The 23,826-nt window shown below is 45.4% G+C and overlaps 1 protein-coding gene across 6 annotated transcripts in view; it reads right to left on the bottom strand.

Annotated features, from left to right (window-relative positions):
• The window catches only part of LOC139054193 (ranBP-type and C3HC4-type zinc finger-containing protein 1-like), a 114,541-nt gene that overhangs the window by 50,989 nt on the left and 39,726 nt on the right, over positions 1 to 23,826 (bottom strand). For all 6 annotated transcript variants that reach the window (XM_070530868.1, XM_070530870.1, XM_070530871.1 and 3 more), the window contains one exon: positions 7,962 to 8,044. In XM_070530868.1, coding sequence (XP_070386969.1) covers positions 7,962 to 8,044 — 83 coding nt within the window. The remainder of the gene's footprint in view (positions 1 to 7,961; positions 8,045 to 23,826) is intronic.

Here is a 23,826-nt window from a genome sequence, read left to right as displayed (position 1 = left end):
ATCAGGGTGCATTGCAGTGACATTTGCTTGCATGGTAGTTCGACTCCGGGAGGGAGAAGCAAGGTTTGTATGGGAAATTAGTTCTGGCCCGCTAGCCGTGTTCGCCATGTTGCCATTACAGCGGCTGTCCCCAGAGTTCGAGCTAAGCACAATGCATGAGCTGGGGGATGAGGTGCAGGAAGGCACCTCGACCCCCACACCAGTAAATGACTCCTCTAGCAGCAGGGACTTCAACTGAATTTGATGTGCAAGACGCGGTTGCTCCCACTCCTTCTCGCCTCTCCACAGTGGTGGCGTCTGACCAAGTTGTCTCTCATGACATTCCTGTTGGGTGTTCTTTCTTTTTTTTGTAATTGTGTTGAAGTAGCTTCTCATCATTTCTGCTCTAACAAGCATGTATTTGCTCATGTGTAGCAAAAACACCTTTTATATTGTTACGTATGTTACGTATTGTTACCAACATGAAGGCAACATGCCAAATGCAACATGCAGGCCGTTCTTTTCTGAGAAAGCATGGAATCAACATTTTAACGATGCGCCAGCATTCACTCCTGAACAGCTTCTGCGATACTTTGATACAACTGGAGAATACATTGTGATCATAAAATGCGTCGCGGCAGGAACTTTCATCTCACCCGTCGTTTAGAGTGGCTTGACGTAAACGAGGCAGTTAACATATGCATGCACATGCTTGGCCTCAATGAAGAGCGGGCGCTGCAAGAATCTGATCATGACGAACAAACAACCTGCAAAAGTTCTGCACACGTACTGCGAGTACACTGCAAGGCAAGTGTTGCTTTGTCAGGCACATGAAACTTCATTCGGCTGCTCCCCCCCCCCCACACACATTAGACTCCAAGTTCTGCAGAATGCAACATTGTATCACTTTGGTCTCGTGCGAAGCAATCCAATGGGCTTTGTGGCAACATTTCTCTTTTGTTTGGCCCCACGTAACTGTGCAGCTACTTCTGTGATACATGTGATCACGCATTCATCAGGCAACGGTAAGAACCATGCAATATACATACTGGTAGATTACAACAGTGCCGAGACTGCCGAATCAGTCGCGAGACTAGAATGTTCGCAGTGCTGGCGTCGTGCTGTTAGCAGAATGCAGGCCTGCTTTACTCAGCAAGAATCATGTGATACCTCACTGGTAACACAGTACACTTTTTGGCACTTGACCGTGCGCACCACACCAGCAAAACACGTCCAAAATTTCACGCTGGTTAGTGCAATCGATATAGGAGCAAGTGTTCAGCATGAGGCTCGTCGCAAATGCTGAGCTTATTGTTTGAGCATTAGTTCATGAAGTCATTTTCATCAACGAAACTGCTTGCAGTCTCGCCTACGAAAAGCTGATATATTTCCTTAACTCTTTCGTTACAGCTACAAATGTGCTCATTTTCGGTGCTTTTATGTGTTAACATTTTATTTCATGACATAGTAGTCGCACCGTATACCACAATACATAGCATTATAGCCTGATCACTGGTGTTTTGAATGGGTGTAAAGCAGTAATAATTGCTCAGATAGTTATTCAGAATTCTTATGTGAAACTTAAAGACAGCACCTCAAGGAGCATAAATGAAATAAATAGTTTGCTATTTTTAGTATAAGTACAGAGTAAAAATAAAATCTGAAATATCAAAATATGCACGTGGTTCCTAGTTCCCAATTTTTGTAAGTCAGATAATGCAAAAGATTGTGATGATGATTTGTTGGCATAATACTAGCCATAGTGATGTCTATGCTATGCAGGAAAGCCATAGCTTTGCAAATGTGAAGAAGGGTAAGTTCCTAAGGTACAGAGAGCATTTTTTTTTTAACTCATAACAGCGGACACCTGGTTTGTTTTTTACTTAATTCTTCAGGCTCATAAAGCAATGGTTGTCGGGTCAAGGAAGCATGCAGAAGCCTCCTCATACTTTATTATCGCGTTCGATCAGCCAGCTTTTCTGTGCAAGCAAGGTGGTCTAGTGTGCATTCAACTGGCGCAGGAGTGTCCACATGCTTTGTACAGTTCATGTACAGTGCTTCACAGTAATGCGGTGTGTTGCACAACATTGTACAGTAATGAATAAAAGTACTTGCGCAGGTGATGTTATGAATGTAGGAGATTAGACAGCTAGAGAAGCTACAGTTGAAAGTCTATCTGAAATCAACTGCATGCTCTTGTGTGAGTGAAAAAACCCCATGACAGGAAGGATTGCTAGCAGTAATTTGTGCATACACTGTCAAAAACACTGATGGGTAAAAGCAATACACGGTGGCAAAAATAAAGTTTCACTTGTTAGTCGAACACAAAAAATAACACACACTCATGAACATCTACCACTGTTTGAGATATCATCAAAACAGCCTAGACATCGGATTGGAAAATCAGACAACTCGAGAGAAGCTCGCTCCTCTGTGTTCATGGCTGCTGTCATTTAATAATTATGCTGCCAAGTCGACCAAAGTGCAAATCTTGCGTCATTTTATTAAGGAAGTGCTAGGCGCACTGGAAGATAGCTTGGACAATATCTCCAGTCAAAGCTTTGTGTTTCTAGCCTCCCCAATCTACCAGAAATGGCCAACTCTGACAAATAGTTAAGTTGTCAATTCGGACGGCACATGAGGTTGCTAGCTGAAGTATTCCAAGGAAATGTTTCACAGCCCATAGAGAAACTTTTGATCAAAATGATTACCTTTTATAGGAGCACTAACGAAAGAGTTAACAAATATTATCACCCTGAACACATGCAAAATTATTGTTCAGTCCCTCAAGCTCAGAAAATTACCGCAGATCATGGAAGGGATCATGCACTCACTTCGCACACCTGCCCTGTGGTAATGGCGGTGCAGCTTGGCTGCAGCTGGGAGCGAGGGTACGCCTAAAGTGTATAGCTTAATTGGAAAAAGGTCCATTCACAGCTTGTTAAACACACTGAAAACTCATTAATTTATTTTCATTTAGCATATTATCAATTTTTGTTGCAACAGCCAGCCCAACTCATTTGCCTAATCCAATTAGATGGAAAGAAGCAAACTAATGTTATTGCATTTTACTTAACTTTCTTCTTAAAGGTACTGGACTTGCCATTGCAGTACACACAGGATCAATTAATGAACCTTGACTGCAAAGAGGCCAAATTTTTTCTAATTTTGAAACCATTAACACATGCACCCCCCAAAAAACACATAAAAGTATATGAAATGCAAAGTCCTAATAATTACCTTGCAGTTAGGAGTTATTTCAAACACCACTTCAGCCAACGGCAGTTAGCAAAGGGAAGAGGAGTATCCTGAAAGTGTTGCATCAACAAATGCAGTTGTACCACAGTCATTATTGTGAAATGCAAACAAAACATGCAATTAGACATGTAACATCAAATACACATCAGGGGCATAGCCAGGGGGAGTACACTGGGCACATGCCCTCCCTCTAAAATTTCTGTGTAGCAGGATACCTGGAATAAAACGACATGCAACAACACCAGCCTACCCAATCCCCCCTCCCTGATCAAGTGTGCCCCCCCCCCCCCCCCCCGAAAAAAATTCCTGGCTATGCCACTGCTACACATGCTGCAACTGATGAGAGAAGCAACTATAATGCCCTGAACTAAAATTATACAAGAGTGTGAAAATCAAGGTAAATTCAACTAATCTTTAATCTTAATTTAAATATTAATAGTTAATCTGGATCCATGTTTTCAGGCCAGCAAGAAAGGCAGTACTTCTTTGATTTTGCAACATGATGCACTGTTAAAACTATGTGCACAATGCAGCAAGTTTCAAGTACGAACAACAGCTCTCTCCTATGCAACAAATGGTGACTGAGGTTGAGACTGCTGCTGAGGCTTTCATTTGAACGTAAGTTAGTAACTGGCCATGCAAGCACTCTTGCACATGACTGCGAAAAGCGACACAAAGGAAATGGTTGTCGCGTTCGCTCATCGCCTGCAAGTCAAACCCCACACGAGCAACGACTTCGAGCAACATGCCCACGGTGTTACCAATATGAGTGCATCAATTATGCACCGAAACTGGCGTGACGGATGCTTTATTAATTTAAGATGATGTGTTTTACAGTAAAGAATAGCATAAAATATTTCTGAGGGTCTTGCAGTAGGTTCTTAATCTTGTATGTATCAAAATTTAGTCGTCTGCTTGTTCTGTGCAACAGTCAGTAGTACTTGACTGATTCAGTTCCAGCTTTGCGCTACTGGCTAGTTGCTCATAGCACTTCCAGGCAACAAACGACAAATTGTAGACTTCCCGAACCGAGCAATTGCTCAACAAGAGCGAGCGATCATCTCGCGTGATAGCCCGCTTTGTCGCTCAAAGCCATCACTTGTCTCCGTCCCACACAAAATCACTCTCATTGGGTTTAGGCTTTATGGCCTACCTGCAATGCACAGCACAGACATACCTGACCAAAGTGACTATCAAATATCTCCTGAGCAAATATGGTTGTTCATTTAAAATATACAAGCCTGGTTGAAGGCTACTTCAGTAGACTGAGTCAATATTGTTTACGGCAAATTAAAAGAATTTCTTCTGACATAAGTGGAAAACTATATTTTAATATTCTATCCATGATATTAATTACACGAAAATGTTGCACAAGTTGAAACATCAATGAGTGCTGTGTTATCTGCACATATGTGTCCAGCACATTCATGTTATGCTCGAGAAATGCTAAGCTGTTCTTGTACCATTTTCACCCTCAAAATCCCCAATGTCATTAATTTTTATGGCAGGTCTAAAGAGATGATATAGGAGCAATGCAAAACATCTGGATGTGTAATGGACGCATATATATATGTAATGGACACATATGTGTTTAGAGCAAGCGCACTTAATCCTTAACGCATTCATTCTGCCAGTGCAGGTGCAGAGGCACCTCGCAGATTCAAGAGAGTAAAAAATGCAACTGGCTCTCTACAACATATGCAGTTTATGTACTTTACGTTCATGTAATAGGAGAGCGCGTGCGCGAGATGCGCGGCTGGGCGCGGCGCACAGGAGAGTCGAAGTGAAGGGGCGGCCATGGGCATCTTGCGCTGGAGTTTGAGGTATAGTAGCAGCGCCTGGTGGCGGCGCGCCAAATGTTATCTGGGTAGTACCGGCTTGGGTAGTATTGAGCCCTGGCTGTGGCGAAGCACGTTTCTAGCCGGAGTTTTACGTCGGTTCGCACTTTTTTCTGCCCTGTTGTGAGTGCGAAAAGGCTCGTTACTTCTCACAGACCACGCTGCGAGCTAGCCGCAGCCTATAGTTTAACGAAAATGGACTCTCCGTGAGGTGTAATGCTCGAAGCAGAAGGAATCGGCGACGCCGATCCGGAGAGACCTAGCTTAGCCTTGAAAAAAGCGTCCCCATCGTTACTTCTGCGTCGTGGGCTGCCGTGAACAAGAAGGCCTGAATACCAACATCAGATTCTACGGTTTTCCTTCAAGGCCTCACGAAGCGGAGCGTCGGGCATGCTGGATAGCTGCAGTTCGTCACTCTGTGTAAGCGAAACTTCCCGCCATGCTGACTGTCTCACCTGTCTTGAAGCTTGCTTGATTATCTGCGTCCTAAAATTCGGTCTTTTGCACCTACAGTCCCGACGGCAGACCGACATAGCAGCAGGCATGGCTGATGATTCACGATTCGAGACCCGGCCACAGCGACAATTAACAATTCGACTGGTGCGAACTGGTGAAGTGACCAGGTGTGTGCAAATGACCACAAATGGTCGGGCTGATTCAGTGACAATTCACTACCCCACTACAAGCAGCACATGTTAGAGAGTTAAATGTGCTCATCCTTGACCTCAAGCCAGCATGTTGAGGCAGCGCAGCAAGGTTGTATTGATTGCAGCACATTGATGTTCGAGCACTGTCATTAAAAAATACATCAAGCGAGCAGCGCACGAGCTCGCGCTGCAGAGCGATTCGCACGTACGTTACTGTGAGCTCGTATGCATTGCACCAATTATTTATCAGTTGCTAAAGGGACAGATGGCCGCTACTACAGTGCAGGCATAACTACTTGTCTAGCGGCATGCAGTATACAAAGATTGCAGGAGGCCCGCTGTTTTGCGGCATGTCGGAAGACCGCTGCCGTCGCGGCGCGTACCGTCATGTGCTCGAGCAGTTCCGTACACATGATGTCTGCTTATCGCTGCTGTGAATTCATTCATAGCAAGCATTTCCTCGCGTTTGCGCGCCTGAATCTAGCAGCGTGCAAACCTTACCTGAAGTTCAACTTCGTATGCGCCTCGCTTCACTTGCGATTGACACTGGGCTAAAACTTCGCCGCTTATTTCTTGAACAGCATACACGTATTCGCCGTTGCATAATTTATTGACTTTACACAGCGTGCCACCCCTGAAAAAATCTTCGGCGCCCGATATTCACTGCAAGCCGTGGTACAACAGAACCGAAAGTGGAAGGTCCATATTGTAAAGATGCTTTCCGAAGCAGACGACCGAGCTTGGTACTACCCAGTTCAGGACAGAGGGCGCTTTTTAGCACCATTTTCGCAGCGCCCCCTGAACAATGCAAGAGCCCCATAGAGTGACCGGCACTTAATTGGCATAGTGGACATAGTGTCGAATTCACGTGTCTGTGGCTCACTTTTCTGCCTGCCTTTGGTTCCGACGTGTGTGATGGGCCTTAAGTCGAGTTATACGCCTGCTGCGGGACTTAGAGTGCTCACAAAACGCAAACGCTGATCAGACATCGATAAACTTTGACATGCCGATGAGCAGAACGGTCGAAGAAAGAGACGCACATAGCGTGCTTGTCAAAACAGGTGCGCGCTTCAACGTGGTGTTTGCGATAACGGCAGAGAGCCGGAAGCGGCTGCGAGGACGAGTTGGGGCGCGACCAGAGATCACTGTTCGGAGCGCGTTTGTAGCATGCAAGTGGCTTAGGCCGCGCCGACTTTGAGCAGCTGACACGTTGGTTCTTTATTCTATGGTGGAACGTGGAACCACGATGTGGATGAAGCGGTGAGCGACCTGAACAGCAGGTCTAGTGGTTCTGATGCGGAGTGAAGTTTCGGTTTGCAAATGGTGCATGTATTTTTACGGCAAAGATAAGTTATCTTATGCTTGTTTCAAATCATATATACCGTATTACTTTTGAATTTTTACGGTTTCGAAAATGTCTACACGAAATTTAACTCACATAATGAACGCACCCCCCAACTTGCTTCGTTTTATCGGGGAAGAAAGTGCATTACACGGGTACGTGGTAAATACGGTAGTTCCAGAAGATATCATGTTCCATGAAATTTGAACCTTTGTTACATTATTTTTGTGAAGTAGTTTATTTTTCTGTGGCCGTACTCGATCATTGTAAAATGTGGGGCATCGCATAAACCATGAATACATAATAAATGCTCCACTTTATCTGCTAAGCAATGTAAATGATGGTGTAAGGAACAATGGTATTTATCTTGTTCCAACTGCTAAACTGCTATGCTTTACTATCCCCCCCCCCCCCGTTTTATTATTTTTATATGCTATATACTTTTTTGATGTGTAATGCTGGCACTGTAAAGTATGATTTCTTTTTCTTGCTGAATACTTTGTTTCTTGTGCCAAGCTGAAGCTTTGCATGGAGTAAGTGATCGTCTCTAAATCTATGGAATGGAAGGTCATACAGTTGTACTGAATGGAATTTAATATATGGAGCAGATTGCTTGTGGAGCCAGTTATTATGGTCTGTGCTCGGTTCACAATAACTGTCAAAACCATATCCTAATAAAAATGAAGTCATTTATGGAAGTTACATTGGGTACAATCACACATATACGATATGCTCACTAGAAAAAAAGAAAAAAAAAAGAGCAAATCACTGAAAAATCTTACCTCGTAGCCTAACACAAGAACTTGGTGACATGTGGCCAGTCTGTCTACAACAGCATGCAGATGGCCACATACAACTTCCTCAAATGCAAACATAACATGGCAATAGTGCACTTACAAAGGGGCACTTGGCCACACTGTACTGGTGTGGGAAGGTGTACATCTTTGCTTGGAAACCTGGCGTAGACCCTCCAAGAGAACCTGAAAGAAAGGAAAGGAAAAGTAATAAAAGGTCCATGCAGTCATATTTATCACTCCTTTTCACCTAAACATGGTGGGTTAGAGTGCACAAGTTTTCCACATTTTGGAAGACGAAGTGTCTGCGAGCCAGAACGCTATTTCTCTAGGTCAGCTGTTTTTCCTTATTCCTGCGTACAGAGTTTCGCCTTGGAAGGGAACAGACGTGCCGTCGGCGCGCTCCCCAACCACGGAGACGACGCGACCTTCACCGACCGCCCTTGCCCGGGCCGCTATCACCAGGAGCCATATGGGAAGCGGCTTTCTTGCCGTTTCCCACCGACCGCTCGATGGCTCTTGCAAATCAACCACCTGACGCAACTGCGCGTCCCGGACCCTCGCGGGTGACGGACACGCACTGCCAGGACCTTGACAGCATGGATTTTCAAGACTCCGCTGCTCACAACCTCACGACACCAAAAGGACCCAGCGACCAGAATGCCGGGACAAAGAGCCATAGTCAAACAGATGGGGATTGGCAGACAGTCCTCACGCTTCGGCAGAAAAAAAAGGATGCGAAAGAGAAGAAGACCAGAGCACTGGAATATTCAGGGACCTTGAAGAATCAGCAAGTTTCCGCTGGTCAAGCAACCGGAAAATCTAAACACAAACCAGCATACAGGCGGTTACCCCCCCTGCCAAAGGATGATTTCAAGAGAGTGGTGCGACCGCGTCAAGGGCTACCGGTCAAGAACCTGGCTAGTCCACTACTGGAGGATGCCGTGATTGCTGCATGCAACGGGCAAATATCAGGTGAGCAATTTCTGCTCAGAATCAAGCCGGGCTCCAACATCTTTATCGTGTCCACGCCGCACCAGACAGTGGCGAACTGCGTTAGACGTATTGCAATGCTTAACATCAACGGCCGGCCTGACTCGGTCAACGCCTACATAGCGACAAGTGACGGGACAACCAAGGGTGTCATTCACGGCTTGGACCCGCACACGACGCCTGAAACACTAAAAGCGAATCTACGCATACGCACGCAAGGGGTTGAAATTCTCCAAGCGCGCATGTTCCGTAACACTAAAACGGCCATTATCACCTTTTTTGGAGGTATTACGCCGCGGTACATCTACTACAATGGCGGAGAACTTGCTTGCTATCCCTACAAAATTACCACTCAGGTGTGCAAAGTTTGTCACCAAATTGGTCACCGATCAGACGTCTGTCCCCAGCCGGACATTCCAGTATGTCGTACATGTGGACAATGGGACCCTGTAGCCAGTCATGAGTGCGCTCCCAAGTGTGCAGCCTGTGGGGAGGGTCACATGACAGGAGACCGAAGTTGTAAAAAGTATCTCAAACCCCAAAGCAAAAAAGAACGCCGAGGACTGGCATTCAACGGACTACCCGGAAGGACAGCTCAACGAAGCCACCTCAACGCCTATGCTGGTTCAGTTCCAATGATGGAGAATCCGCATCGGATCCCTCGCCGGAGGTATCAGAGACTCGCCGTCGATCCAGGTCAAGATCGCGGACCCGAAAGAACTCCAATCCCAAAAACCCACCTCATTCCCAATCACCAAAATCGCCTAAATCGGGGGGCTTTCGGCACTGTGGCCAAGCAAGCGCCACAAGATAACACGGTAAGCTGGGCACGAGTCGTTTCTCCTACTGCTCCTATAACAGAAAATCCCGAATATCGGAAGATCATTAACGAGAACAAGCTCCTCCGCGAGAGCTTGGCAGAAATTAGGCGCGAGTTGGCCTTCCTCAAAGCTAGTCGCTGTACCGAAACAAACAAAACAGTACATACTAAAGCAGCAGGCACGCCTCTCGAGGTTATAACGACGCCTAATTCTGTGGAGGTCACACTTCAACAAGTTGTGCATCAATAACAAACTATGCAAAATTTTCAGCAGCAGATGTATGCAGAATTTCAAAGCCTAAAAACTTACGTCGATGAATCTGTGGCCAGTGCAAAGAGCGCAGCTCGTAAGCGAGCCAGCATTAGCCCCAGCGCTCAATCTAACTGCCGTCCACGACCCATACCGAACTCAGACAGCGAAAGCACTATTCATGGCGAGTAGAACGCGAGTACATCACGAATATCTCGCAATTTGGCAATGGAACTGCTGCACCTTCCACAAACGGGCGGCAGCTCTACAACAATACATTAACACGGTGCCAGTCAAACCTGATGTTATTTGTTTGCAAGAGATCGGTAACAAGCCGGTCAGATTGACTGGCTGCTACACGATATCCCACCCAGACTACCCTAAGGTCGCGACGATGGTGCTCAAGGACATAGCAATCAGTATAGATTATCTGGCGACTAGCAGCATCAACCATCAAATTGTAACAATACTACCGCAGAAGCATAGCAAGGCAAAAACCATAATCACGAACATGTATAGCCCACCTAAAGAAAGGAGGGCCGATTTTGAAGCCATCATTTGGTACGTCATGTGTCACTCCGGCACCCAGGATAGACTACTGCTTCTTGGAGACTTCAATGCTCCTCACACCAGCTGGGGTTACTGAACAGACACCCCCAAAGGCAGGGAGCTCGAGCGAGCGGCCGAAGCATATGATCTCCAACTCATCATTTTTCCTCAAAACCCAACAAGATTAGGTAACAGCGTCAGTGCAGACACCTTTCCAGATCTTACATTCCCAAATAATGTCAACGAGGTATTTTGGACCAATCTAGGAGAGAATCTAGGCAGTGACCATTTCATTATCAGCGTGTCGGTAGGCTCCCCGAAAATTCGGCGACCCTGTGGCCAGGTGGTAATCACGAACTGGGTAAATTATCGCAAAATCCCCATGCCGGAGATATCACCAGAGAACGCTGAAGAGTGGGCAACACACATACGAGACGCTCATAAAGCATCATCTAAGCGGCTAGCGCTCACAGCAGAAACGCCGGTAGTTGACAACCATCTGCTACATATGTGGGAAGCCAGAAGGGGGCTAACTAAACGATGGAAAAAACAGCGACTTAATCGCAAACTGCGCCACAGAATTGCTGAAATATCAAAGCGGGCAAACGCTTACGCACAGCAGTTAGAGACAGCGAGTTGGGCGAGCTTTTGCGACTCACTTCGCGAAACATTACTCACCTCCAAGACATGGGCGATACTTCGCAGCATAATGGAACCAGGAAAAACAAAAACGGCCAATAACCGCACTCTTCAAAAACTTGCCAGAGAATTTTCAGGAACAGATCAGGCCCTCCTCACTAAGCTTAAAGAGAAGTACGTAGCAGCAGTAATCACTCCCCCATGCACCTTGCCATACCAAGGGCAAGAAAACGCGGTGCTAGACGCTCCGATAACTAAGGCAGAACTCTTTGCGGCAGCGCAAGCTGCGAAGAGAAATACTGCTCCAGGACCAGATAAGCTCACAAATGCTATGATCCGGAACCTGAGCGATGAGCACCTAGAACAGCTTACCCGGTATTTTAATGAACAGATATGGGAGAGGGGTGTAGTTCCACAACAGTGGAAGGAGGCCAAAATCGTGCTTATTCCGAAAGCAGGAAATCCTCATGATCTACAATATCTCAGGCCGATATCGCTAACCTCCTGTCTTGGCAAATTATTTGAGAAGGTGATCCACACACGTCTCACGTCTTACATTGAAGACTGCAACCTATTTCCCACAAGCATATTCGGCTTTTGACAACATTTGTCGACACAAGATGTTTTCCTGCTACTTCGCGAAGAAGTTCTTTGCAACACCACAGTTGGTGCGGAACATCTCGTCCTGGCTCTTGATTTAAAAAGCGCATTCGAAACTATTTCACATGAACTTATCTTATCTGAGCTAAATGACATCGGTTGTGGACAAAGAATCTATGATTACGCTCGCTCTTTCCTGACCTCTCGCATCGCGACAATAGGCATTGGCACTACGTGCTCAGACCCTTTTCCCATGCCCAATAGAGGTACACCGCAAGGGGCGATACTCTTCCCCTTTCTTTTCAATAACGGCATGAGACGCTTAGCCAAAACACTCGACGTCATACCTGTGCTAGGGTACGCGTTATATGCAGACGATATTACCCTATGGGCAACCAGCAGCTCGTTAGGACAAAAAGAAGAAATCCTGCAAGAAGCAGCGACCATTGTTGAAACCTTCGCTCGCAGCAGTGGAATGAGCTGCGCTCCCGATAAATCAGAATTTATCAGGATACGAGGTCGAGGCCGTCAAACTCACGAGCCGGTCAACCTCTTTCTAGGAGACAGCCAGATAAAGGAGGTCCAGAAAATGCGAGCCCTCGGACTGTGGCTGCAAAGCAACAAACGAGTAGACCACACCATTAAAACCCTTAGGACTACGGTGAAACAGATCTCCCGTATGATCCGTAGAGTAACTTATTGCCGAAAAGGTTTCAAGGAAACAGAGACGATCCGGCTCGTTCAGGCTTTTGTGCTAAGTCGTCTCACATATAGCCTCCCTTTCCAGGACCCCATGAAAACAGAACTAAAGGCCCTAAATGCGTTGATTACAACGTCGTACAAAGCGGCTCTCGGCCTACCACAGGGAACCTCTACTGAACGCCTGCTGGCCCTCGGGATTCACAATAACTACGAGGAGCTGTGGGCAGCGACGCTCATATCTCAACGGGAGCGGCTTAGCTTAACCTCCTCTGGCAGAAAATTACTTTGCCGCATGGGTTACCCTACTCGTCTACAGTATGCGGGAGAAGAACTCGAATCTCTGCCCAGAGTCCTTCATGAAAGGATCATAGTAGCCCCAATCCCTAAGAACATGAGTCCGAAATACCACCGGGGACGTAGAAGTGCTCGAGCTCGAAAGTTAATGCAGCAATTCGGTGGAAACCCGGATACAGTCTACACAGATGTCGCTCGATGTGGTGCTTACAAATACACCCTCGCAGTGGTAGGAGTGGCCGCAAATCAAGGGCTTGTGACTTGCGCCACGGCTAGAGTTGCATCTGTGAATACCACAGAAGCTTCAGCCATCGCGCTAGCTATGAAAACTAAGGACGCTCTAGGACAATCGTTGATAACTCTTACAGATTCCCAAGTCGCATGTAGACTATTCCTCACCGGGAGGCTACCACATAGCACCACTCACTTATTAGGATCCAACCTAACGCAGAAACACATGATCATCTGGTGCCCGGGTCACGCAGGACTCGAGGGCAATGAGAGAGCAGACGGCGCAGCTCGTGCTTTTGTCAACCGAGCGGCCGACCACTCTGACGAAAACCCCTTTTTACCACAAGACATCCTTGAGCACCAGCGGCGCAAACGAAGAAAGTACAGTCCACCACACCCTGACCAATCCAGGCAGGACTCTTATGACTGGCGCCGCATACAGACGCACACATTTCCAAACCTTTTTTTGAAAAATGCCATTCACCCAACGCTGTACAGCGTTCGCTGTCCTTGGTGCGGAGGCAGGCCAACTCTCGCCCACATTACGTGGGACTGCCAGAACAGGCCACCCAAAATTAATACACCAAAAATAGCCGGCAAACTTTCCGGAAGGGAGCGGTGGGAGACTTGGCTCGCCAGCGAGGATCGGGAAATGCAACTAGCGCTCCTCGACCAAGCACGGCAGACCGCTCAAGCCAGTGGGGCCCTGGACTAGGGGCTCCACCTTCTCGCTTTCTGCATTTTTTTTCTTTTAAATAAACGTTTTGATATATATTTCCACATTTTGTTTCAGTCTGACAAAAATAACAGTTAGAATCTTAATTTCTGGAGGAAAAGTAATATATCACAAACACACACATACACACCAAAGGCATATTGTTTGTAGCTGTCCTGAGTCACTCAGAGTATTTTTCGAATCGCAGTTTAACAATTATCTACCTTCAATTATGCACATTTTTAAACATCCATGTTAAAGCATACATTAAATTGTAGAAGTTGTACAGCATGCTTAGAAACATCCAATGAAGTTGTTTTCACGATGTTATATTTTACGTGGTTCTTCATTTCCTGGCTCTAAAGAAAGCCCACGAAATATAAAAAATGACGTCCCTGCATGCTTGTGCATCTGTTTTGCAGCGCTTCCAACTGTGGTTCCAAAGGACAAAGCCTGCATGCCCATTGTACAAGCCAACGAGTGTGTTTCAGCCAGCTTTCAGTGCTCACCTATCGCTTATAATTTAAACTGTGCCCTATAATCGCCTTCATAGCATCACTGCTGACAAGGCTGCTTAGATGCTCGAGCCGATTACTTCTTTTACAATGGGAATGCTGATTTTGCTCTTTGGAAGAACAGTTGAGAGCGTTGCAAACCAGATGTACAAGCATACAGTGACATCATCTTCGTTTTTTAAAGCTTTCTTCCAAGGCCAGAAAAAAGAACCACGTAACAGATAGCCTCGTGAAGACAACTTCATTGAGTGTTTCTGAGCATGCTCTACAATTATCACAAACTAATGCCCTAAAATAAATATTTAAAAATCTGCATAATTTAAGTTAACGAATTTGTCAGCTGCACTTGAAAGAATACTCAGAGTAACTCAGGATGACCATTAACAATATGCCTTTGGTTTTAATTACCTGAGATCCACAACTTTTTTAAAACTCTTTCAGTGTCACTGAAGTACCGGTACGTTTTCATGTTTCTGTCCTGCCGTGTCACTGATGTCAGATAGGAATGCGAGGACCATTCCAAGAGAGCATTTTCCATTATCCATGTCACTTTTGCCCTTCTGCACAACCAAAAATAAGCCATTGTGTTTGTTTCACAATATCTGAAGAAAAAAAAAACGACGCTGGAGATGCACCACCGTCGAAAAAAAAAAAACACAGAAAAAGTTAAAGTTTTGTTCAAGTCGTTACGTGAAATACCCGGTGCGTGTGTATACAGTAGAATCTCGTTGATACGATCATGCTGTTACATACGATTTCTTGGTGCCGACGCTTGCGATCGAGAAGACAAAAAATGACCCCGTAGAGTTATGCTTATTTTCTACCGGTTCATACGTTCCTGGAAAACAAGATTTTTCGGCACCAACGTTCAGTACATCACCAAACTGCAATCATAGGATATGTTTCCCAGCCGCTAGATCCCATGTAAAAAAGAAAATGCACGAAGCACGCGCGATCGAGAACAGTATATAGCCGCCCACTGCGACAGCTTCACCGCAATACTCGCCCACCCGTTTCATGTGAAAACGCCGGCGCGCACTCAGTTGTTATTCTTGTACCAGTTTATCTCCCCCCAGGTCGTCGATTGCCTCATTCACCACTATCACCGCCAAACCTATTGCGATAAGCATCTTCACCTACCTGTTTTACCGCATATGAAATGTAGTGCCGTTGACAGTGTACAGCATGCTTCTAATAAGCGATAATCGAAACGTGCCACCGTAGGCTGCTGCAGGCGATGCGATGTGAGCATAACATTTAGCTTCAGTGGCATTCGGCATCGTCTACCCGCTCAATTTCGTTTCTGTCTCTCGTCGCCGTCTTTAAACATTGCACAATAGGAAAATAACAAAACGTACATGTCTCGGGCCGCCGAAGCCCCACCAACTCGACGCATGTCGGTGTCTCGTGCCTCATGCGCAACACTTCGCATTACTTAGATGTCAACTACAGCCGAGTCTGTCCAATTTTTTAGTTGCTTCAGATTGTATGTTTACTCGGTTAGTATGTTTTTCGTGTTTTCTTTTTTCTCAAGCGTACGAATGAAGAACTACTGTACATATAGAGTGTCCCAACTATCATGACCAACATTTACAAATATGCAAATGCCATGTAGAGGGACAGAACAAAGTTAATGCTGTTTGCTTCACTTCGAGATATTCAGATTATTGTTCACAGTGCAGCTGTATGTGTCTACCCTCCTATAGATTTTTGAATGTCTGTGCCTCAAAACTCCAGTGCCCTCTATGAGGAGGCAAAGCAAACCAGTAAGGCATGTTCCGATACCTGGCATAGCAAGAAGAAAGCTAAGAAACCACCCAATACCATAGAGTTTGATACAATAATTACTAGTGGGAACTCTGGCACCAATGTCTAGGGAGCTGAAATTGGGACAGTTCAGCCAGCATGGAAATTATGGGAGGTACATGGATTTGCCTAAATTTCGTCCTTCTGGCTTCAAACAGCTTACTAACTTTATAAACTCGTCATTTTCAACAAAGTGCTGTGTAATAAATAATTAAATAAATATTATTAAAACTGTCCGACGGCAGGATTCAAGCACAGGACCTCTAGTACAAAAGCCTGATATTCAAACCAGTATGCCATGGACGCATGCATCGACAAGCAGCATAGAACACCCTTATGAATTTCTCGCAGGCAAGTCAGTGTGTTGAGATGTTTGGCGTGTTTCGATTTGGCCACGTCGACAGGCTGAACTGCTGCAATAAGCAACTGTGTGTGTTCGCAGAGCATGTGTCTGCAGTTGGAAGTATGGCAATCAGTGCATATCATAGTGACCACAAAGCCATTGTGACTGTCGTTACTAATACCTGTGTCACAAAGGCAAAAAAAATGGCACTTGTTCGTTAATGCCTTAAGTTACTTAACAAAGTTTTTTCGGTGGAGCTGCCACACGTCCAAATTTAATTACATTTGATGTGGTGATGTCGATGACAGCATTTTCTGAAGTGAGCAATTTTAAGATACTGAATAAAAAAATAAATATGTATTTACAAGTTTACTTTGCAGCTTTATGAATATTGAATCATAAAAGCAAACACACTATCCCAGATAGCCACAAACATCCAATAGATGTGCCGGATTGATCCAAACATCCAGCAAAAAATGGGATGTCCTATGGACATCCTTTAAATGCACATAAATCTAAGGGACAAACAATGGCATCAAAGTTTTGGATGTCCATTGAACATACATTTAGTTCATTCATAAGACGAACAGCGGACAAAATGATGGATGTCCATAGAATGTCTCTAAAAACGGTACTCCAGACGTACATTGCACCTCCATAAGGTTCATAGTTTAAGCGTGCATTGTAGGCCCTCCAAAACTTTCGAGTTGTATACACCCTTCTATGATTTTGACGTGGACGATGCTACGCGGTTGGTGCCTGTAGTTGGTGCGACTATAGTGCGCTGTATCATCAGTTCACATGTAATTGATGTCCATGTTCCTTGTACCTTGTACCTTGATGTCCATACGAAGTCCCATTCTTTTGCTGGACATCAATCGATCGTTTATACTTTATAAAATCGATGTTTGCACATGAAATGTACATTTTTTCAGTAGAACAACATACACAAACAGCGGGCAAAGCGAAAGAAGAATGTACATCACCCAAAGCTTTCGTGCTGCAGATTCTGAGTTTTTGTAGACTTCTTTGTTTCCAACTTTGGAAAAGTAATCGAAAAACAAGGTACAGTACATTCAGCAATTAACTGATGTATAGCAGAAAAAGAAAGCGCATAAAAATTATGTGAAGGGACTACTTTTTTTAAGCACCACCAAACGTTTTAAAACGGCGACAAACCTCACGTGTGCAAGTTATTACGTGGCCTCCGATACTTGACACTCAGTCTCAGAGGCCATGTGTGTCTAACGCAAGGAGTCGGAAGCACGCCATAAATGTCAAACTAAATTAAAAATGATGTTTAAAGATGTTAGAAAATTGAAATGATTTAAAGAGATTTTACGTAGCATTATTGTCCAATTATCAATTATTCTCACAGTCGCGTGCCTGTCATATGTCATGATAAGCACACCAATCAAGCAAGCGTAAGCGGGCATGTGCCAGCTTGTTGTGTTTCAGTAGAGCTTCGGTGCTGGCGCTGAGCCGTGCTCTGGTGCTCCCTGAAGGGCTGCAGAAGATAGCAAGATAGCGCCAGCCTTTCCGTTCTCACAACGAACCACTCTTAGGTTACGGTGCTGATGCTGTGACACTTCATTTCTTATTCTCGCCATGTCTGCAGTGATGTCCGGTCATCAGTAGGCACATGTTTTTCAAGGCATGTCGGCAGTTTGTTTTTGCTTTCTTCTCTTTTATGCCGGTAATGAGTGTTTAGCATGGGTCGAAGAGCTGGTACACAACGCAAATGCACAACAGTTTTGGCAGTACCCTTCATAGGATGTCAGCGGTGTTTCTTGTCAGAATAGCATTAAACTGAGCCAATTGGTGCATAGCTCGGACAAGTTTGCAACAGCTGAACTGCAACCCAAAACAAACGGCGATAGCCAAGTGATGTTCTTATCTGTCTCGCTTTGTCTCATGTTTCAGTTCAGCTTCTCATACTCATCTTGGTCTTTCTTGTACTGTGCTTCTTGCAATCTGCAGGTTTCGTACACAACAGCACAATGGTTTCAGTGGTTCTGGCACATGTTTTCAATAGTGGTGCTCGATGTTGTGAGGTAGTCACCGTTCATGCATTGCTTTCATTCTGTCTGCTGGTGGAGGTCTTTTATAATAATGCCTGTCTGTAGATCTAAGTCTTTTGCGTACTTTGTTGCACCTCTGTACATTTACATAGCTCCTGTGTATAGCGTGCAGTATTACGTGCTTGTATCATTTGTAGGCCCAAGGCATGAACCTTCACGTGTTCTTGAACAGTCTATATTTTTGTACATTATACAAAGCTTCGCTGTGTTCTACTGCTTGCAAGGACAAAATTCATTCAGTGGTACTATTTAACCAGATGCCTCAGATCTGCTTCCATGATAAAGGAGATGCTATAGCTGTGGATTTCTACTCTGGGATTTTAACCTAATCACTGAATTTATAGAAGCTAAAAACCAGTCACATTATGCGTCTTAAGCTAATTTGTATGTCTTACCCCCCTAATTAAGAAATGTGCCTTAAAGGGACCCTGAAACGATTTTGACAATTTTCTACAAACGTACTGAGTTGTTAGAGTAGGTCCTTCTTATCATTAATTGACACAGCTAAGTGCTCCGCGTAAAGCGTGTAATTTATTACAAGGTTTTAAAAATGCACATCGCTGCTGATCGCAGCACACTGCTCGGCGGAATTTTAAGCCGCCCCTACCCATATGACGGAAATCACCCATATGACGTCAGTGGGGCGAGCTATCCGATTGGCTGACCAGGGCGCGTGATCGATAATTTTTCCAACTTTATGGTAAACAAGTGATGTTCGTAATAGTTAGAATGTTAGTTCATTTGTTTTTATAAAAAGAAAGTAACATAAAGAGAATGCACAAAAACAATTTTTCAGTACACTTAAGCACTTCCAGCACACAGCAAGTGGCGTCTGTTTGTGTTACAACGTACTCCATTTTGACGAGAGCTCCGCGGTCAGAGTTGGTCTCAGTCTTTTAGCGAGCACTATGATTCGACTTTGTTGCCTTGTGGACTGCAAACGTAGCGACTGGCAATATGTCAAGATGTGACATCGTGTCCCTCTGCAAGGCAGCATATGAGCGAACTGGCTGCTGCGCATCGGACTGCCGCTATCCGATTGTCGGCAGGATTTGCGCGTTTGTGGCCGTCACTTTACACCGGAAGATTACTAACGCAATAGCGTTTCGCAAGTCCAGTATGAGGGCAAACGCAAGCGCAAGGGGGCAGGGTCTGGCCGCTTGACTGTGCCGTAACGGGATGAGCAGAAGCACAAATGTGAATGGCATACGTGAATGGCAATGGTGAATGGGCTGCACAGTGCAGCCACCTGGTGGCACAGAGCTAAACCATACAAAGTAGCAGTAACGAAGTGTATTCTTCTTTGCTGCTCTGGTGTCTATTTTTCGCAGGAGTGTAATCATCCACACATTGTTTTTATAAATGTTTAAAATGTTTTACACTTGGGTAGAGCAATATTAGCGCTTTATTTGGCTGGTTAAACGCTGCGCCAACAAGTGGCTGGACAGTGCAGACCGATCAGGCCGCTCACGTACGTCTACGCTAAAGTTCCTTCATCACATTGAGTTTATGCCTAAAGTCATTAGCCGAAATGACCAGCTTGCCTGTGGTTACCGGAATACCAGACACGTTCGGCACTATGACAGAATGGTCACAGCGCCCGCTGCTTCAAGAGCCCTCACTTGCAGTCTACGGCCAAGCGGCTAGAGGAGAGGTTTCGCGCGGGTGGGGGCGGGCTCCAAAACAACCAGAAGTGGACGATGTGACGTCGCATCGTCACGCAGAACCAGTGAAGGCGGAGCTTCGCCCTGATCGCTCGACGAACGAGTTGAGGAGGAAAAGCATGGCTAGGGAGGAGGGTAGCTTTTAATCGCTTGTAGCTCCATTAATACGTAACGCTTCACTTAAAGTGTGGTGCGAATGTTCTACTTAACCCTTTCGCTGTCACGGACGTACCGGTATGTCATCGCGCTTCCCCCCACAGTGTCACTGACGTACCGGTACGTTCTCTATCGTGCGTTCAAAATTTCGTGCCTGGGCGCAAAGCTGGCGCTCCTGGATTGGCCACGCCATCTGTTGACTCTTTCTACAAGATCGTATATTCGCCTCGACCTGTGTTAGTCCATGTATTGAAGAGTACGGTGCAACTGCCACTCCCCACTTTCTTTTTGCTGAGTGGCGCGGTGGCTCCGCGTTCGCTGGATCATGCGTCGCGCGCATATGGTTATGGGTTCAAGGGTTGTTCTGCCATCTCCGCTGGTTTGAAGGTTCTTATTTTTCTTGTGTCGGTGTGCCTGCTACGGCGCGTCAAGTTCAGGCACACGTGCCGTTGCCTCTCCGAAAAGAGTGACTCGATTGCTGCCTTCGCTCTCTCGCCGCACCCTAGCTTCCAGCTTGCAGCAGTAAACGTAAAGCCCTTCGAACTTTGTTTAGCCTTTTTCCATCTTCCTCTGTCTTCTTGATCACGCAACGTCCCATTTCTCTCTGTTGTGCGGGCGACTGAAAGTGCATCCTCCCTGCGCGCGGTTACTTTCGGATGGCTCAGCGCGCGGGACCTTCGTCTGCTCATTGGAGCGGTGGCTCAATTCCGATTCAGAATATGAGCCGAGCTCGGATTCGCATGCGAGGAAGAGGGTTCCGCATCGTCAGATTCGGATGTTGAACGGATTTTATAGTCAGGCTGATGATGATGATGTTTACTAACAACAGCTGCAGAACACTGAAATGTGCATATTGCATTGACTATGTTGTTTGTATACCAATCATAATCAAAAATAAATTGCTATGTTCATTCCCTGTTATGCTCGTTCCCTGAAACTAAGCTGACACTGGGGGTGCGTCACAGCCAGAAAGGTCCGACAGCGAAAGGGTTAAGCTGTACCCTACGTGTCTACAAAATTTGTCCGAACCGTTTCGGGGGCCCTTTAACTAGAAGCCCATGCTTGATTTGGTCAAGATAAAGCCTGATGAGAATGTGCCCAAGGAAAGGCAATGTCTTGGACACTTTCACACATGTCGTTATAGTGACAAAGTCAAGCATGAGCTTCAAGTATGGGTGAATATCTGATTGCAGGGTAAGTAATAAGCGATGTGTTTGCATAGTTGTAAAGATTCTGTCCTTTTTCATGTTTAGGATGCTCAAGCCAGCCAGCAGGAGAGCAATCTTCCAAGTATGATTCGCCCTCCAGCCCCGCATAGCATTGTAACGTGTGCCTTTAGGAGTGCTGACAAATTTTCTTCCTCTTTTCAAACTGGTAGTGGTCTAACTTCTAATTACGGTAATAACTAAAACGCTAAACATATCTTCAGCATACAAAAATAATGTTCCCTCTGAAATGGCAACCTTAAGATGAGCACTCACTGCAACATGTTTCCTTGATAGTACTGCTGCGGGGGCCAATGCAATTAACCACTGTTGCTATGTTGAGGCCAGTGCATGAATACCAACCAGATAACGCTACAGAGATGCAGATGTAGCAGCTCATCTCCAGCGTTGGCTGAATTGATGCTTTGGCCTTTTGTGGCACCTGACTGCATTATAAGTAGTGCTGTATGTTTTCAAGTCAGTGGGGGAATATGGCATAGGGTCTAGGAATAGCAGGGGAGACTTATTAGTAGAGATTGCAGAACAGAATAATATGCTGATAATGAATACCTTTATCAGCAAGCGGGAAAGCCGAAAGTGGACGTGGAGGAACCCGAGTGGCGAGACTAGAAATGAAATAGACCTTATACTCTGCACTAACCCTGGCATCATACAAGATGCGGACGTGCTCGGCAAGGTGCGCTGCAGTGACCATAGGATGGTAAGAACTCGAATTAGCCTAGACTTGTGAAGGGTACGGAAGAAACTGGTACATAAGAAGCCGATCAATGAGTTAGCGGTAAGAGGGAAAATAGAGGAATTCCAGATCAAGCTACAGAACAGGTATTCGGCTTTAACTCAGCAAGAGGACCTTAGTTTTGAAGCAATGAATGACAGTCTTATGGGCATCATTAAGGAGCGTGCAGTAGAAGTCAGTGGTAACTCTGTTAGACAGGATACCAGTAAGCTATCGCAGGAGGCGAAAGACCTGATCAAGAAACTCCAATGTATGAAAGCCTCTAACCCTACAGCTAGAATAGAACTGGCCAAACTTTCCGAGTTAATCAACAAGCGTAAGACAGCTGATATAAGGAAGTATAATATGGATACCATTGAACATGCTCTCAGGAACGGAGGAAGCCTAAAAGCAGTGAAGGAGAAACTAGGAATAGGCAAAAATCAGGTGTACACGTTAAGAGACAAAGCCGGCAATATCATTACTAATATGGATGAGATAGTTCAAGCGGCTGAGGAGTTTTATAGAGATTTATACAGTACCAGGGGCACCCACGACGATAATGGAAGAGAGAATAGTCTAGAGGAATTTGAAATCCCACAAGTAACGCTGGAAGAAGTAAAGAAAGCCTTGAGAGCTATGCAAAGGGGGAAAGCAGCTGGGGAGGATCAGGTAACAGCAGATTTGTTGAAGGATGGTGGGCAGATTGTTCTAGAAAAACTGGCCGCCCTGTATATGCAATGCCTCATGACCTCGAGCGTACCAGAATCTTGGAAGAACGCTAACATAATCCTAATCCATAAGAAAGGGGACGCCAAAGACTTGAAAAATTATAGACCGATCAGCTTACTGTCCGTTGCCTACAAACTATTTACTAAGGTAATCGCAAATATAAACAGGAACACCTTAGACTTCTGTCAACCAAAGGACCAGGCAGGATTCCGTAAAGGCTACTCAACAATAGACCATATTCACACTATCAATCAGGTGATAGAGAAATGTGCGGAATATAACCAACCTTTATATATAGCTTTCATTGATTTCGAGAAAGTGTTTGATTCAGTCGAAACCTCAGCAGTCATGGAGGCATTACAGAATCAGGGTGTAGACGAGCCGTATGTAAAAATACTGAAAGATATCTATAGCGGCTCCACAGCCACCATAGTCCTCCATAAAGAAAGGTGTCAGGCAGGGAAATACGATCTCCCCAATGCTATTCACAGCGTGTTTACAGTAGGTATTCAGAGACCTGGATTGGGAAGAATTGGGGATAAGAGTTAATGGAGAATACGTTAGTAACTTGCAATTCGCTTATGATATTGCCTTGCTTAGTAATTCAGGGTACCAATTGCAATGCATGCTCACTAACCTGGAGAGGCAAAGCAGAAGGGTGGGTCTAAAAGTTAATCTGCAGAAAACTAAAGTAATGTTTAGCAGTGGGAGGTACAGCTGACCGGCGATACCCTGGCGGGACAAGAAGCTCTCGTCCAGCAAGTACGTCGAGCAGCCACGGCCAGTGGAGTCGTGGAATGAGGACCCCACCCACTCGACCTCAAGAGCAACCACCTCGGTGGTCCAAATAAATGTTTTTTCTCTCTCTTTAGCAGTCTCGGAAGAGAACAGCAGTTTATGATAGGTAGCGAGGCACTGGAAGTGGTAAGGGAATACA

Source organism: Dermacentor albipictus, chromosome 1 (assembly GCF_038994185.2).
Source record: "Dermacentor albipictus isolate Rhodes 1998 colony chromosome 1, USDA_Dalb.pri_finalv2, whole genome shotgun sequence".
NCBI classification, from domain to species: Eukaryota; Metazoa; Arthropoda; class Arachnida; order Ixodida; family Ixodidae; genus Dermacentor; species Dermacentor albipictus.
Note: the sequence above shows the minus strand (reverse complement) of the source record. Positions and strands in the feature narration are given on the sequence as shown.